The following is a 15,403-nucleotide window of genomic DNA, read 5'->3' as shown; positions in this document are numbered from 1 at the left end:
TTTAGGAACTTTTAGGAACTTTGATCTCCACGGTTCTCTAAGTTCAATCAATACATTTTAAAAAAGGTCATAAATAACACATTTCTGTGATGTGCATCATAATTATTATCAAAGGAAATGAATACATATTTATTCCTTTATCAGGCAGTGCTAAAACAAAATATAGAATTTTTCTTTCTCAACTTGCAATTTTTTCGAATTCCTGCAACTTTACACAAAAAACTCACTTAAAACTCCACAAATTACATCGACATTTTTGAGAAACTGCGATATTTCAAATTATACTCTATGTACATATCTTGCAATTATACAATTTGATTAGTAGGCCAGAGACATCACAACAGACGTGTTCTGTTAGCGTGTGCTAAACACGTCCTCCAACGACGTGGACCAGCGGCTCGTTGTTGGACGACTGTCGTACGTGATTTTTGATTAATGCCTTGCAGACGATGACGGAGGACGTGTACGAGGTGCGGTCGTGCGTGCCCGAGGCGGCCATCCAGGTCTGCAGCACCAAAGACCCCCAGCTCACCCTGAAGATCACCCTCTCCTCCTTGGCCATGAGGGAGGAGCTCAGCACCACAGCAGGTATGAACTCCTCCTCCACTCACTCCCAGAACCCCTCCGGCTTCCTGCCTCCTTTATTTGACCTTTATTTGACAACAGAGGGCTGACAGTGAGGAAGGAGGGGGATTAGGGGAGGGGGGGGGGGCATACAGCAATATAAAGGTCTAGAACTTCTGTGAAACCTGAGCCGACAATGGAAGACAGTCTGTGTCAGATTGGGGATGATGATACACGGAGAAGGGCTGAAAGCCGAGCGGCGAACGGGGAGGAAGAGAGAAGGGATGATACGGATCTGGGTCGCGTGTTGGTGGAAACGGCAGATGGCCGTGGACGGATGATTTCCGCAGGGGGACGGGGTCGGGACGGACGAAAAAGGAGCCGTCTGTCTGGGGTGTCCTCTTGTATCGTCCTGCAGCTCCGATACGAAAGGATACGACAGTCCTGAATCAGAGCAGGAAAACAAATCCATCATTTTGGGCCGGAGGCAGATTTATTCTAAAGACTTGTGGTCGTTTGAGTGAAGTAATCCATCTTGAGGTGACCAGAAAGTGATGGTCAGGTGCTTCTTTTGTGGTGTTTTCTTCCACATATAGGAAGTCAAATCAAAAATGAGTGATAGGCGAAGTCGTGTCCCGTTGTGGTTCCCGTTCCCATTCCCAGCAGGACAGCTCGAGTCGAGCCCTCACAAAAGTAGAAAAATGGATTCACCTGCACGAGCAGCTGTTGAGGTCAGAGTCACAAGGAGAGAAGCATTTTTCCTTCAGCTTCAACGTCTCTTCAGCACAAACAAGGAAGATGTTGGTTGTTTTGTCTTATTTGGGTTTGTTGCACAGTTTGAAATCCCACAAACAAGACTGTCTCTTTTAAACTCACTCAACAAGATGTTTCATCCACTTAAGAAAGGAAAATAATCCACACGGGTAGCTCCTTGAAGAAACACCCCATTTAGAGTTTTTACAATTAAACCTTCTTTTTAAAAAAAATTATTATTACTTTTCAATTTACATAACTATGTGAATTGACTAATTTACCAACAATACATCAACATAAACAAAAGACAGCATTAAAAACAAAAAGTAAATAAAACAATAATAACAATGCTGCATCCACATTTAATAAAATGCTATTAAAACCCAGTGCTCCTTCCTGAAAGCTCTGAACTGAGTCCGTTGAGGCGTATCGTTCTGGTCAGTGACCCCTGACCTCTGCGCTGCCCCCTGGTGGTAGCCTGTAGCTCCTGTCGCTGGCCTCTGCTCACTGACTGTATGGTTTTGTTGCCGTAGCTCCACAGGTCGGCGCGCTGCGTGGATTGAAACTTCTCTGCGGCCCCGCTGCCGACGAGCTGCCCCCCCCACCCAGCAGCAGGAGACCCCGGGTACAAGGGGCTTCCCCGACAACCAAATCAAACCCACCCACCCACTCTCTGCCTCAGACATGCTCCTCTACACCCCCACCCCACCCCACCCCTCCACCCCACCTCCCTCTCTCTCTGGGTCACCATGAAATTCTGGTCCATGTCTTCTAAAAAGGACAACGTGACAACCACCCAGCAGCCCGCGTCCACATCTGCGCTCTGATCTCCGGGGCTGAAAACATCTGTCGATCAAGTTTATTGGCTCGGACATCCCATAATTTCATGTTGGAAGAAAACTGTGTTAATTGAATTCATCTGATGTCCCGGTTACTAATCGAACTCCTCGAAGCTGACGGTGTCGAGGAGAGTTTCGTTGGGGTTGTCCGTGTCTGTATGTGGTGTTGACCGGAGAGTGACGCGTCCTTCATGCTCTGCCTCTGTGGAAATCCACAACTCGCCTGAAACCAGGAGAAACAATTAAAAATCAGCGTGGGTCCAAGTCTGTAGAAGGAATGCATACGTTAAATATCCACATGAACATCTGTTACAGACAGTTACTCTGTGGAGAATCAGTGCAGCGGCCGCAGTAATTGAATGTTGAACGACTGAGCGGCTGATCAGCCGGCGTCCTGTTGCTGCTGGCAGCGCGACCGAATCTCATTTGATGGCTCTGGGTACGTGTTCAGATGACAGAGAATCATCTCTGAGTGAACGCTCATTTTAATTAAATGTCAAACCAAGGTTTGATTAATTCATTAATTAATTGAAAACTGTAATTTACCTCAAGTTTCAGGTTAATTGTACAGTAATAATCATTTCACCATCATTTTAATCTGAACATTCTGATTATTCACAGTCTAAATGTATTAATTTATATATTGAAAGACTAAATAATCAATAATGGAAACAATCATTGTCTGCAGCCCTAAAATATGACATATCACTGTTAAATAGTTAATGACATCAACCTGCACCTCACTAGTGGCAGAAAGGAACGACTGATACGAATCTGTTGCAAGAAATGTATTTTACAAAATAAAATACAAATTAAAAAAGGGAAATTTGTTTTGACATCAAATTTGTAATTTCATTTTAAAATATAATCATATAATTTGCATTAAAGTCGATTAACTGATTGCAGTTTTAAATTGAATAGGCTTTATAATCTGTTTTTATTTTTTTATAGTAAATAAATCCACCAACTCCATCTCATCTTTAAAATCTATGTTGGAGTAAAAAATGCAAAGAAACCATAATGGATTTTGGTAAATGTGATGTAAATAATATTTATAAAACATATATAAAATATTAAAATGTAAATACATTTCAAAATAAAATTTTGTATTTAAAGTCAAAATAATTGAATGCTGCTTTTAATTGAAAAATTCATAATGTTTTGTGTTTTTGTCAAAATTATTATGATTATGATTAAAAACCAAAATAAGTTATTTATTTGTCACACCATAAACTGTATTCCTCTTCGAGTGACATATTTATTGAGATATACTGGCGGTGTTTGTGTTCGTCGTGCTCTCTGGCTTCATGAGTGCATCCTCACAGCAGCGCTAGTGTCACTGCACCACATGTGATCTCCAGGACTTCTTGTATACTTTCTAACGTGTGTTTAGTTTGCCTGTTAATGGATTTCTGTGAAGTTTCACCTCAGTTAACATTTCCATTTGTTTCAGCTGCACAAAACAAGGAAACTCTTACAGAGGAAAACCTTAAAGTGTAGGTTTAAAACACATCATGTATTAGCCACAGACGTCCTGTCCGAGTAGTTTAGAGTACTGCATTACCCAGAAGTCCCAGGGGCAGAAGATGAAGGTCCTCAGTCCCTGGTCCTGGAGGAGGAGTGACACGGGGACATAAAACCTGTGTCTCTCATCAGCTCCTTCATGTGTCTTCCACCTCTTCCATCCTGTTCAGCTTTCACGTCAGTCTCCACGGCGACAGACTGCGGAACCACGTTACTGCTGAGCTGTCATCTGGACAAAATCTGAAATTAGAGACAACACCGGTACCTCCTCCCGATGAGCAGGAGCTCTTTTTTTTTTTTTTTTTTTTTTTAATGCTGTGTCAGCATTACTGTCGGTGACGTTGAAAAATGGCCCCAAATAAAGAGAAGAGATGTTTGCACCCTCGTGACACTGATTCCAGTGTGAGGGGGCACCGAGATCTAAAACTCTCTGTCCTCGATTTCCCCGATGACATCATGGAGCGGCTGTGAGCCGTCACCGCGTGGTTCTGCAGTCTGTTCCCGTCCTCTGTCCGTCTGCCTGACCGTCCCTCAGTGGGCTTCCTTCAGCTGCTCCCGAGAACAAACGGCCTTCACTTTCTTTCCAGGGCGAACGTTCTCGCTCTCAGATGTTTATGTTGTCCTCGTCATCTGCCCGTCACTCTTCTTCTTCTTCTTCTTCTGCCGTCGTTCTCCCATGGCTTGACCTCCAGTCATGGCAGGAGTGCCCCCCCTCCCCCACAGGAAGCCGGTGTGGAGAGACCGTTTCGGTCAAACATAAACATCTGACCCCCCCAACCTCCCAAACGCAAGACTGAAAATACGAGCATGGCGCCTCAGAAAACTGCAGCAGGAGGAGTTTGGCCGACGCGTCTCTTTCTCAATCCAAGAAGACGCCCCTGTTTCAAAGTGGTATTTTTATCTTTAATCTGGCTTCTGGTCCTGAGTCGTCGCCATGCTCTCGTTTTCGTCCTGCGTCGTAATTGATAACAAACTAATCCAACGTGTGCCGTCGCCTCCAGCCACTGATCTGCATCTAGAGTGAGACTCCAGCTGAGCAGCGAGACGCATGCGCTCACGTCTTCTCCGGTTCCTCCTGTCAGTGTGATGAAAGATGCTGCCTTGTGCATGAGAATCCCTCCTTCTCCCAGAAAAAAACATAAAAATCATACAATCTCTCACCCCCCCCCCCCCCACACACACACACACCCCCAGCTCATTGATTGGGTCAGATCAGTGGATTTGCCTAATAACTAGCTGTCAAGCTGTCTGCCTGTGTGTGTGTGTGGGAGGAGGGGGGGGGGGGGGGAGGTCAGCGTGATGAGCCTGTCCCGTCTTCATCCTGTCCATCTCTCCAGAGGAGGGCGATCAGGGCGGTGACAAGGAGGCGCAGCAGGAGGAGGAGGAGGAGGAGCAGCAGGAGGAGGTGAAGAAGAAGGAGGAGGAGGAGGATGATAAGGAAGAGGAGGAAGAGGAGGAAGAGGAGGAGGATGTCCTGGACAAGCAGAAGTGCCAGGCAGCGCTGGCTTCACTCCGACGCGCCAAATGGTTCCAGGTGAGAATCTGTTTTATACCCTGAATATTTAAACCAGGTATTTGTATGATATAATAAGAAACAACAAACGCAGGTTTTAAAGGAGACGCGATGGGCCTTCGGTTCGGTTCTGCTAAAAAAAGTGTTTACATTTGGCGAAGGTGCAGAAGTTGGTGTATCAATAGAAGTAAATGGAAAAGTCGAATGCAAACTGAAGCATGTGACCAGCCTGCGTGGATGAATCCTCGATAGCAGATCTTTAATGCAGTTCACACAAAGGCTGTTGGAGGCGGCTCGTTTCTGTGTTCACTTCGTCAAAGTTTTAGACATTGATGTAAAAATCAAATTTTTTTGGAGAGCTGCAGGGAGTTTTCACTGTTTGCTCCAATATATGCTGTTTTGTGCAAGTTTTCCTGAATCTCTTCAACAGAAGCCTCCACTGATCAGAAAGAAAATCAAAAATGAGATTAGAACTTCCTCCAAATTAATACATTAAGCAAACATATAATAATAATAATTACAATTAACTTGATTTGTGTTTCACCTTTTAGATGAGAAATGCAGCTCATAGTGCTTTACAGCAAAACAAATTACATTCAGTTCTTCCCATATAAAAAAAACATTTTAAAATATAGAATAAAAATGAAATACATACGACCAGATAAAATGAAATACAAATACAGTTCAAATATAAAATAAATTAACATGTATTTTAAAGGTGCGCTTGTTCAAGTGCAAGAGATCTCCAGGAGTTGCGGGTTAAAGCCTGATATCACGTACATGGAGGTGCACGTTCGTTTGCATTGTCTTTTGCAGATTTTCTGGAAATTTGATAATAATTTGCTCTGCAATTGAATGGAAACTTGACTAATAAGTCTGACAATGGAGCAACATGACTGTCAACTAAAAGTGGAAAGTGAAGGTTTCCAGAATGACCTTGAATTGTAGAGAACTATCAAAGTATTAAGGAAACATCATGTGAATAGTAAAAGAGGTATTTTTCAGTGCAAGTAGAGGAGGAGCGTGACAGTGGGATGAGATTCTTCATCACATCAGGTCTCAGATGAGCTACAACTTGGTCCTGACTTTGCCGAGACTTAATCTACTGCTCAACAGGCAGGAGGCAGATGAGAGTCAAGGTCAGCTGAAGCAGCGAGCAGCTTCCCTCAGGGAAGGAGAGCTAAATGCCAAGTGGCTGCGCTGTGGCCTGGAGGGAAAGCAGGATTCTGTTTCTTCATATTCAGACTGGACTAATATGACCTGAAGACCTGCACTGATTTGTGATAAAATACAATTAGAGACCTTATGTACCACATCTGTACAGTTTTAGTTAAAACACGTGAATAAAATAACAAACTTTAATTTGTAGGAACAGGCACCCCGTGCAAACTACGATGTGTGTAATCTCTAGCATAATTTGTTTTGTATTTATAACCTCATGCACCACCTTCTTTGGGTTGTGCAGTCATTATTTTTCCTATTTTCTGAAGCAGTGTCTTTCAAGTTTGGCAGAACCTTCAGAAAGTTTTTTTTTTTAATTTTATATATTTTTAAGGTAATTGCTTCTTGATTACCAGAGATTTAAACAGGTTTTATTATTTCATGCAGAGTTTTGCAGTGAATCATCTGTCATCAACTATAAAATGCGAATATCCTGGATCTAGAAAGGACTATTTTCTGCCTTTGGAAGCGATACATGAAGAAATAATAAAAGTACAATACATGTTTAGTCAGGCATAAACACAGAAATCTACTCAGAGTTTCACAGTAAGAGTGCAAGAAGAGAACGTAATGAAGAGCCACATTTATATATGCATCACACTGTGTACATCACGAATGTCATTTTTCTCAATAAACAAGCCTGTGAATAACACCGGAGTCCTTGTTCAAACACAGAATGGACTGTATGAGCCTGATGAAAGAGACTTTAGAGGACCTCTCGTACCTTCTCTCTTCATTTAAAAAATTTCCCCTCGGGGATTAATAAAGTATATACCTACCTACCTACCTACCTACCTACCCATTTACTGAGACTGACTGGAAAAAAAACAATAAAACAAAGTTTCTTGAAAAATCTGTAAAACTCTTCACAGCAAAGATAAAAACACAATAAGCCTAAAATCAAAGTCAGTGCGCCACGTTTTATTCTTTCATCTGGATCGCAATTTGTCAAAGTGGTTTTCAATCTGTTACCAAATGTAAGAATGAGCAGGAGGAGAAAAATAAACTTAATAAGATACTGTAGTGAAAGAAGAAGAGTCATTTTATATCAGGCCATGACGGCCTCCCTTTTTCCTAAAAGAAGACAACAAAGAGATAAAAAGCAAGAAAGACAGAAAACATCATTTCCTACTGAAGTGAGAGATTTTAAAAATAAAAAATCTTCCCAAATCTATAGCCAGTGTTGTACATAAAATAATAATAACTGTGGTTATCTGCCAGTAGATATGCCAAGCACATCAACTTGCACCAGCATTGTCTGCAATTATCTGCTGTATTTAACTCCTCAAAATCCAAACAGCAAAGAAATGAAAAAATGTAACTGATGTTAAAATGAAACCATCTGAAAACTGATTTTAAACAGGACTTTGAATCTTGGCTGTTCATCTGTTTTTGCTGAAATATTTCATATTCTGGTCAGAATTTTATTCTCAAAAGATACATTTTAGATGAAGTTCTTTAGCTTCTTTTTCTTCAGTTGTTGTTTTCTCTTTTCTTTTGTTCTGCTCTCGTCTGTGTGTGCTGTGAAGCCATGCACTCGTCTGTTGTGTGTGAAGAGTAAATAAAGTTGAGAGATGGGATATTTATGTGGTCTGGCTGTCGCAGCTTCAGTTTTCTTCTCTGAGTAACTCAGCTCATATTAGCATTTGCACAGCCTGCTGAAGGCCGGACCATTCAGGGAGCTGCGTTTGTCCCGCCCCTCCTTCACTGTGATTGGACTGCTGGTGACAATGACGAGTGCAGTGCTAATATTTTTCAACTCTCATTGACCAGGAAAAAGAATTGCAGCACGTTAAGCGTTCAGCGCAGAATAAACACGCAGCACCTCGTCAAGCTGCTGCTGTTCATGTAAACAATTTTCAAAATCTGCTGTTCTCGGGGAAAAAAACACTTTGGTGGACACGGTAGGGGGTAGCAGCGGTGGCAGAGTGTCGGCCGGTTTCGGTGCTTGCTGGTTGGTTAAAATTAACCTGAGGTCTACGACAAGTAGGATGGAACGACTGCAAACGATTCTCTATGGAGGATGAACAGACTCATATTCACACAGTGGAACTGGTTCTGATGACACCAGGCTAATATTTATGGGCCTCAGTAGAAGAATTTAAGCCAAGAGATAAGTTTTTTGTCACAGAATTGAACTTTATTTTGATTTGCAAGTAATAACAAAGAGGCAAACAGAATATAGAGAAAAACATACAAAAGAGGGATGTGAGTGTGATGCTGAAATCAGAGTACCTAAAAGGGCTCATAATAAAATAAAGTCAATAATATCTTAAACTGAAGTTTATTAATTGATTAAGATAAAGCACAAACAAAAGTAAACCAAAAAAGCCTCATGCAATAAGACAAACTGAGGACAGTTATAATGGGGCGCGACACAAATGGAATAGGATGGTATTTTCTACCACAGCTGTACTGCCCTGAATAGAATATAGATCTTCGATATGAACATCATTAAGATAAATCTCAAGTTCATCCTCTAACAATTGTATCGGCAGTATAATCAGGGGTCCTGAAAACTCCTCTTGTAGTGCTGCTGGTTTCACGTCTTTGAGGTCAGGACATGTCACAGACACTTTTCCAGACTTCTGTCTGCTTGAGATTCTCCTCCTGCTGTCGGTGAGTTTTGTGCGTTTGTCCCCTCAGGCTCGAGTGACAGACCTCAAGGCCTGCGTCTTCGTTCTGAGGATCCTCAGAGACGTTTGCAACCGACTGGCTGTGTGGCAGCCGCTCAAAGGATGGGTAGGTGACGGCCTCACAATCATAAGATGGAATTGGGAAACTTGAAGCTTTACAAAGTATTTCCGTGTTGGATGTGTGGTGAACTGTGACCCAGGAACAGAACTGTGACCGTAATGGATTGAGTTTCTGCTGAGCGTCCTCTCTCCGTCCGATCTGTGCAGCCTCTGGAGCTGATCTGTGAAAAGGCCATCGCCACCTGTAACCGGCCGCTGGGACCGGGCGAGGCGCTGCGCCGCGTCATGGAGTGCATCGCCTCAGGGATCCTCCTGCCAGGTCAGGGATTAGTCCTCCAAGCTCCGTTTGTTGTTTGATTTCGCCTTTGCATTTCTTGCTCTCTGCTGCACATATAACATCTGATGAGTGCCAAAATACAGAATTTATAGAGAGATGTGAACAGAGGTGAACTGCTGCATGTTTACCAGCTGTGTTCTGGCTTAAGGATGAAGGCTGGAAAAAAACAATCCAACAATCAGAATCTTTCAGATGAAGAGGTAATCCCCCAATCATGGGCTCAGGTCATTGTTTGCAGGGAAGATAAACTCTAAACTGAGGACAGCAGAAGAGCCGAGCTCTCTGTTGGAAATCACTCAGCATCGTCAAAAAACAATGTATTGGAGAGATTAATGATGACTGGCATCTCTTTTTTTTTTTATCAGTGGTTTCTGCTCCAAGCCATCCAGACCTTTTAAAACCAGACCGACTCTTTGTCTTCGATTTTCATGGATAGAATCTGAATCCAGTCGAGTTTGGTTTTCATTTTGACTCACAAATGCTTATATTGGTGCATTTAACTGCTAGTGGAAGTGATCTATTGTACAATATTCTCTGCAAAAAGGGTTCGTGAGGATTTCAGGTAAAATAAAATAATGTTGTTATGGCAGCAGGACATTGAGTCATCTGGAAATAAGGCAGTTTCTACTCCCAGTTTTAGTTCCTGTTATAGCAGCACAAGAGCAAAGTTCTCATGTATGCAGCATACGGTCTGCCCTCCGTTTGATACCTTAAACAGTTTTAATCCTGTTTATGATGAAATTTATATTTCCAGAAATTAATATGTGAGCCGTCAGTGGTTTGATCAAAGTGAATGATTCCAGTAATCGGACTGTGCTGAGAGAGCAGCAAAATGAAATTACACCGTTTGGCACTGAAATTAAAAACAGGAAGGACACTTGAAGAAGAATGTTCTGTTTAAAAAGAGAGGAAATGTATTACTGAAGTCAGAATGAGTGAGAATGTAGGTTCGTAATTTGACCATGTAGTTAGAATGATTACTCAGTGTTTGGGATTAAGTGACTGATTGACCAGTGCATCATTCTTAAAATGGCACCTGAATGGTCCGCCGGATGAGTTGCAGTAGTTTGTTGGTAGCAACACATTTCCAAAAGGTTGTGATGGGGGCATGTTTACCACTGTGTTTACATCACTTCTTCTTTTAACAACACTCTGTAAATGTTTGGGAACTGAGGAGACCAGTTGCTGGAGTTTTGAAAGTGAAATGTTGTCTTGCCTGATATCGGATTTCAGCTGCTTAAAAGTTTGGAGTTTCCTTTGTCGTATTTATTTCATGATGCTCCAAATGTTTTCATTTGGAGGCAGGTCTGGACTGCAGGAAGCCAGTTTAGCACTCTTGACACTCTTCTACTAGAGAGATGTGCTGTTGGAATACGTGCAGAATGTGGTTTGGCATCATTTTGCTGAAATAAACAAGGCCTTCCCTGAATAAGACGTTGTCTGGACGGCAGCATATGTTGCTCCAAAACCTGAATATATCGTTCAGCATTAATGTTTCCTTCCCAGATGTACAAGCCACTCATGTCGTGTTCATTAATGCACCCTTTTACCATCACAGATTTTAAAATGTGCACTGATAACAAGCTGCATGGTCCCTCTCCTCTTCAGCCTGGAGAACACGGCGTCCATGATTTCCGAAAATAATCTCACATTTTGATGTGTCGGACCACAGGACAGTTTTCCAGGCCCAGAAAAAGGCGTCATCATCTCTGGATCATGTTTAGATCTGGTTTATTCTTTGCAAGGTTTTTTGCACATTTTACCGAGCGTCCCAACTTTTTTGGAAACAGGGTTTTAAATCACAACTGAAATGTTCCAATAAACTCAAACCAAGTCTACATTCAGGTCAGCCTCCATCCTGAGTGATGATAGAAGTCTGGGTTTTTTGTCTTTTGCCACTGGTTCCTTAATGACTCTCTTTAAATACATCTTGGTCTTATTCAACGACATGACCAATAACCTTGGTGTAGCAAGCAATCCACACTGATTTGATTGGCAGACGAGAAGAGGTGTAAATTCAAGGAGGAGAACCAATCAGAAACAGGGTTCAATACTTGAGTGCATACTGCCAAATAAATTAAGCCTGTCTAGACGTACACAGAAGGAATTCCTGCACGGCAAAGAGATGCAAAGCAACAGAATTAATATTCTGTTTTACAAATGAGCTTTCTACCACTAAATTTTGAAATACATTTTAAAAGCTGTTGTTTTTTTTTTCTCTTTAAGTGATTGCAATTTAGCTTTATTTGGTAATTTCACATGTAACTAGTTACTCCCAGACACCGATTACAGTGACTACAAACCTTTTGCCGAACATTGAGTTGGACAGATCAAAAGACGGAGCAGTGTTTGAACATTTTATTCAAAGTACACAGATTAGAACTGCAGCAAATGCTCTTAACTTCCTCATCACAGCAATCTTTGAGTCGAGCAATACCGAAGCTCCAACTGTTTAGAAAAATATGTCTGTCACTGGAGGGTAAAATCTGCTCCCTGTTGCACTTTCACTCTTATGTACTCTGATAACAAACAAAAAGCATTCTGTAATGTTAAAAAAAAAAGAGAAAGAAATCAGCCGAGGGTTATAAAACAAGGACAGTAAGTCTCACAGAAATAAACCGAAACAGCTTTTTATTCTCAGGAGAAGCATTTAGAAAAATCTTTAATGCACTTCTTTTTGGATAACAGTTGTGTTCGGCTGTAACCTCTAAACACAAACTGGTGTTATTTAATCCTCCCTTCAGAGAGTCCCAGTCAGTTCACAGCAACATTAATGTTGCTTTAATTCAACCGTCTTTCATTCAATTCAAATAATTTTTCATCACGTAAAAATTCCTCCTCAGAGATTTTATTTGTCCGTATGAAAAGTAAACACACAGATCCAATGAGATTCAGATTTATTTTCTCCCCACTGCTCTCTCTCTGCACTAATCCCTGATCTGGGAAACCTCCAGCTCCTTGTTTGATAGCACGGAGCAGCGAGTTGGTCCCGGTGATGATGTGATTGGATGTTTAAAATTTGGCTCAGGATTTCCTTCAGCTCCCTGAATCCCCTGAATCATTGATGAGTTAATGCTGCAATCAGAATAAGGAAAGGAAGGTTTGGTTGTACGAGTAAAGCACCTTTCTGCAGGCAGTGAATCATTTTTGTGCGTGTTTTCCTGTCAGGTGAAATAAAAAACGTGTTCAGAGTGTTTGATTCTGTTTTCTGTGTGAATCTGACCCCGGCGTGGAAACCCCGTCCTGGTTTTTATTTTCAGGAGGTCCAGGAGTTCACGACCCCTGCGAGAGGGAACCCACGGACGTGCTGTCCGAGCTCAGCGCCCAGCAGGCTGACGCCATCACACACAGCGCGCAGGTCTGTCCACGCCACACGGCAGCTCCTTTTACCCATCAGCCCTCTCTGCCGCCGGCACAGTTTGATTCCACTCAGTAATGAGGTTTTTAAACTAAAATGTTAAGTCTGAATCATTCGGCCATTTACACCCGCAGTGTTATTTAAATTTGTATTAAATCCTTTGGGCTTTAAAATTGTGAAAAAGTCCCATCACAATGTCCAGGAGCCCAATGAGGTGTCTTTGGATGTCTCATGTTGTTTGACCGTCACTCCACAACCTAAAAAGGTTCATTTTACTTTCATGCTTTCACGAAGCTGTTTAGGAAGCTGGAATCAGATTTGTTTTGGCATTTTCAATTAAAATAGATTAATAAGTGCTCAAATTGTAGTTTATCAGCTACTCATCTCAGCTGTACATTGTACAGTATTGACTGACTGTCAGAGTAGTGACCTGCTGCCCGACAGACCGACGATGCGTTTTAAGGCCGGAGTTCAGCCACCAGGAGCCCGATGCTGCAGAAGAATAGCACCTAAAATTAGTTTGACTGTCCGTCCCACCGTGTGACAACATCCACCACAGAGCCAAAGCCCCTCGCAGAAAAAAAACACGAGTTTACCATGTTTTTGACACAAGATCACATGCATTACACGTGTTTATCGCATGTTTTATAACGTATGGTAACATGGGGAAAATATGTGAAAAGGTTTTCACATCGCTCGAGCCCATGTGAAAACTTTACACCATGAAAATGTTCTAAAACCACACGTTCCCGTGAGCAACGTACATGTTTCACATATGCGCAATCATACGTGTCATGTGGTCAGATCAGATCGGGAAACTTCTGCACACATAAATAAAGTGATTCACAGGTTATCGGACTGACATCGCCAGCACCTCCCTCCCGATGGCGTCACGCAGGATGTGAAAGATAGCAAGTTATAATTAGTTGACTAATCTGACACATTGATCATGTCATTATGTCTTTTCTGAACCCGGAATCAGTCTGTTCAAACTGTGCTGTCGCTGTAACGAAGGAAGTTTCGACAATTTGTGTATTTAAATGCAAAAAAAAAAAAGGTCGACGGAAACTCTCTCATGGGTAAAACACTTTAGTAACTGATGCATAATTCAAATTTAAAAGGCTGATTAAAAATAAACAAATTGAAAAATCAGTTGTGGCAACAAAGATGTCAGAAGAGAGGAAGACAGAAAGCTCTAAAAACTCAAACGGTGAATTTGGGGTTGGAAACCTTTGCATTAAGAAAACGGCAAACTCTGAGGCCACAAATACAAATAAATCACAGACGAGCTCCTGCTTGGACTGCTGATGTCTATACTTGTTTTTCTATACATGCATATATATCCATCTATACATTACATATTATCTAATAGTACGATTTGCAGCTGTTCTGCAACCTGCAACTAAAATTCACTCATTTCTTTTTTTCGTTCAAACAACCCAAACTTCTAAAATGTGAACTAAAGATGAACATTTATACATGAATAAAATAGGAAAAGTAGCAGAACTTTGATTTCAATCAACAACTATTTGATCAAAGAATACTAAAGCACTGGAGAGTTTTTGTGTGGTTGGTCCGCTTTAAAGTCGAGTGTAAAATATCCCTCAGTTAAATCTAATTATCTCTTCAGCAAGAAAAACCTCAGAAGTCTCAGTAAACAGCAAACTGAAGGAATTAAAGTTTTTTTTTTTGTATTTGCCTGATTAGTTTGGTTCATTTCTTCTGGTGTGAATGCTGTCAGTTGAACTCCAGACACAACCTAAAAAAAAAATAATTTAATCAGAGGTGTGTTAGTGAGTGTCCCAATCATATAATGATAAAAATCACATTACTGTCGAGCTCAAAGACACTTTTATGGAAGTTATTAAGGAAGACAGAAGCATTTCCCATCCACATTATCCCGTTGGCTCCATCAAAAGCTTCCAGAAACAGTCCATGTCTCGCCGCTGAGCAGCTGCTCTGCTTTTAACTGCTCCCAAAGGTGCTGAAGTTAAAATGAATGCTCACCTTAAATATCATCAAAAACAGAAATATTTTGTGTACAAAATCATTAATAGAATTGTTGTTTGAAATTTAAAGTTAAGTCTGGATTGTTTGGAGTATTTTCATATATCATTACAGTCCAAACTCAAATAGAAGCTCCTTCCTCCCCGATGGTGAATAATGCTGCAAAAGCACAGACATGCTCTGATTTCAGACTTCTTACATCTAAAACCTGCTTCATTATGAACATTATCTTTTCAGTAACTCCTCAGAGCATCATAAAACTTCCCTTCCTGCTTCCTGTCTCCTCTACTTAACTGAGCGTAATCATTAGCCAGGCTGAGAAACAGAAACTGAGCCTCAGCCGTGCATCTCCAAAGACCTTGAAACATCCCGCTGGGGTGTATTTCCAAAGTCAGCATTTCTTCCAGTCAACCGGACTGGTAGCGCTCTTCCTCCTACTACGCTGATTGAAGGAGGGTTATTTGGAGCGAGTCCTCGGCCGTCCCGGCGAAGCCCCCGAGCTCACGTCAGCACTATAAATAGCTGAGTGTCCGCAAAAAGGCCGGACTCTGACCTCGGATAAGCAGCCCCTCAGTGCGTTGGAGGCCTGAC

General features: G+C 41.7%; 1 protein-coding gene across 5 annotated transcripts in view; it reads left to right on the top strand.

Moving 5' to 3' along the window:
• Positions 1 to 15,403, top strand: part of LOC138210251 (spermatid perinuclear RNA-binding protein-like) — an 85,804-nt gene that overhangs the window by 44,583 nt on the left and 25,818 nt on the right. For all 5 annotated transcript variants that reach the window (XM_069169308.1, XM_069169304.1, XM_069169305.1 and 2 more), the window contains 5 exons: positions 447 to 588; positions 5,018 to 5,214; positions 9,061 to 9,156; positions 9,318 to 9,429; positions 12,708 to 12,805. In XM_069169308.1, coding sequence (XP_069025409.1) covers positions 447 to 588; positions 5,018 to 5,214; positions 9,061 to 9,156; positions 9,318 to 9,429; positions 12,708 to 12,805 — 645 coding nt within the window. The remainder of the gene's footprint in view (positions 1 to 446; positions 589 to 5,017; positions 5,215 to 9,060; positions 9,157 to 9,317; positions 9,430 to 12,707; positions 12,806 to 15,403) is intronic.

Source organism: Embiotoca jacksoni, unplaced genomic scaffold (assembly GCF_022577435.1).
Source record: "Embiotoca jacksoni isolate LCO1_2020_lvr unplaced genomic scaffold, fEmbJac1.0.p SCAF_44, whole genome shotgun sequence".
Lineage (NCBI taxonomy): Eukaryota > Metazoa > Chordata > Actinopteri > Embiotocidae > Embiotoca > Embiotoca jacksoni.
Note: the sequence above shows the minus strand (reverse complement) of the source record. Positions and strands in the feature narration are given on the sequence as shown.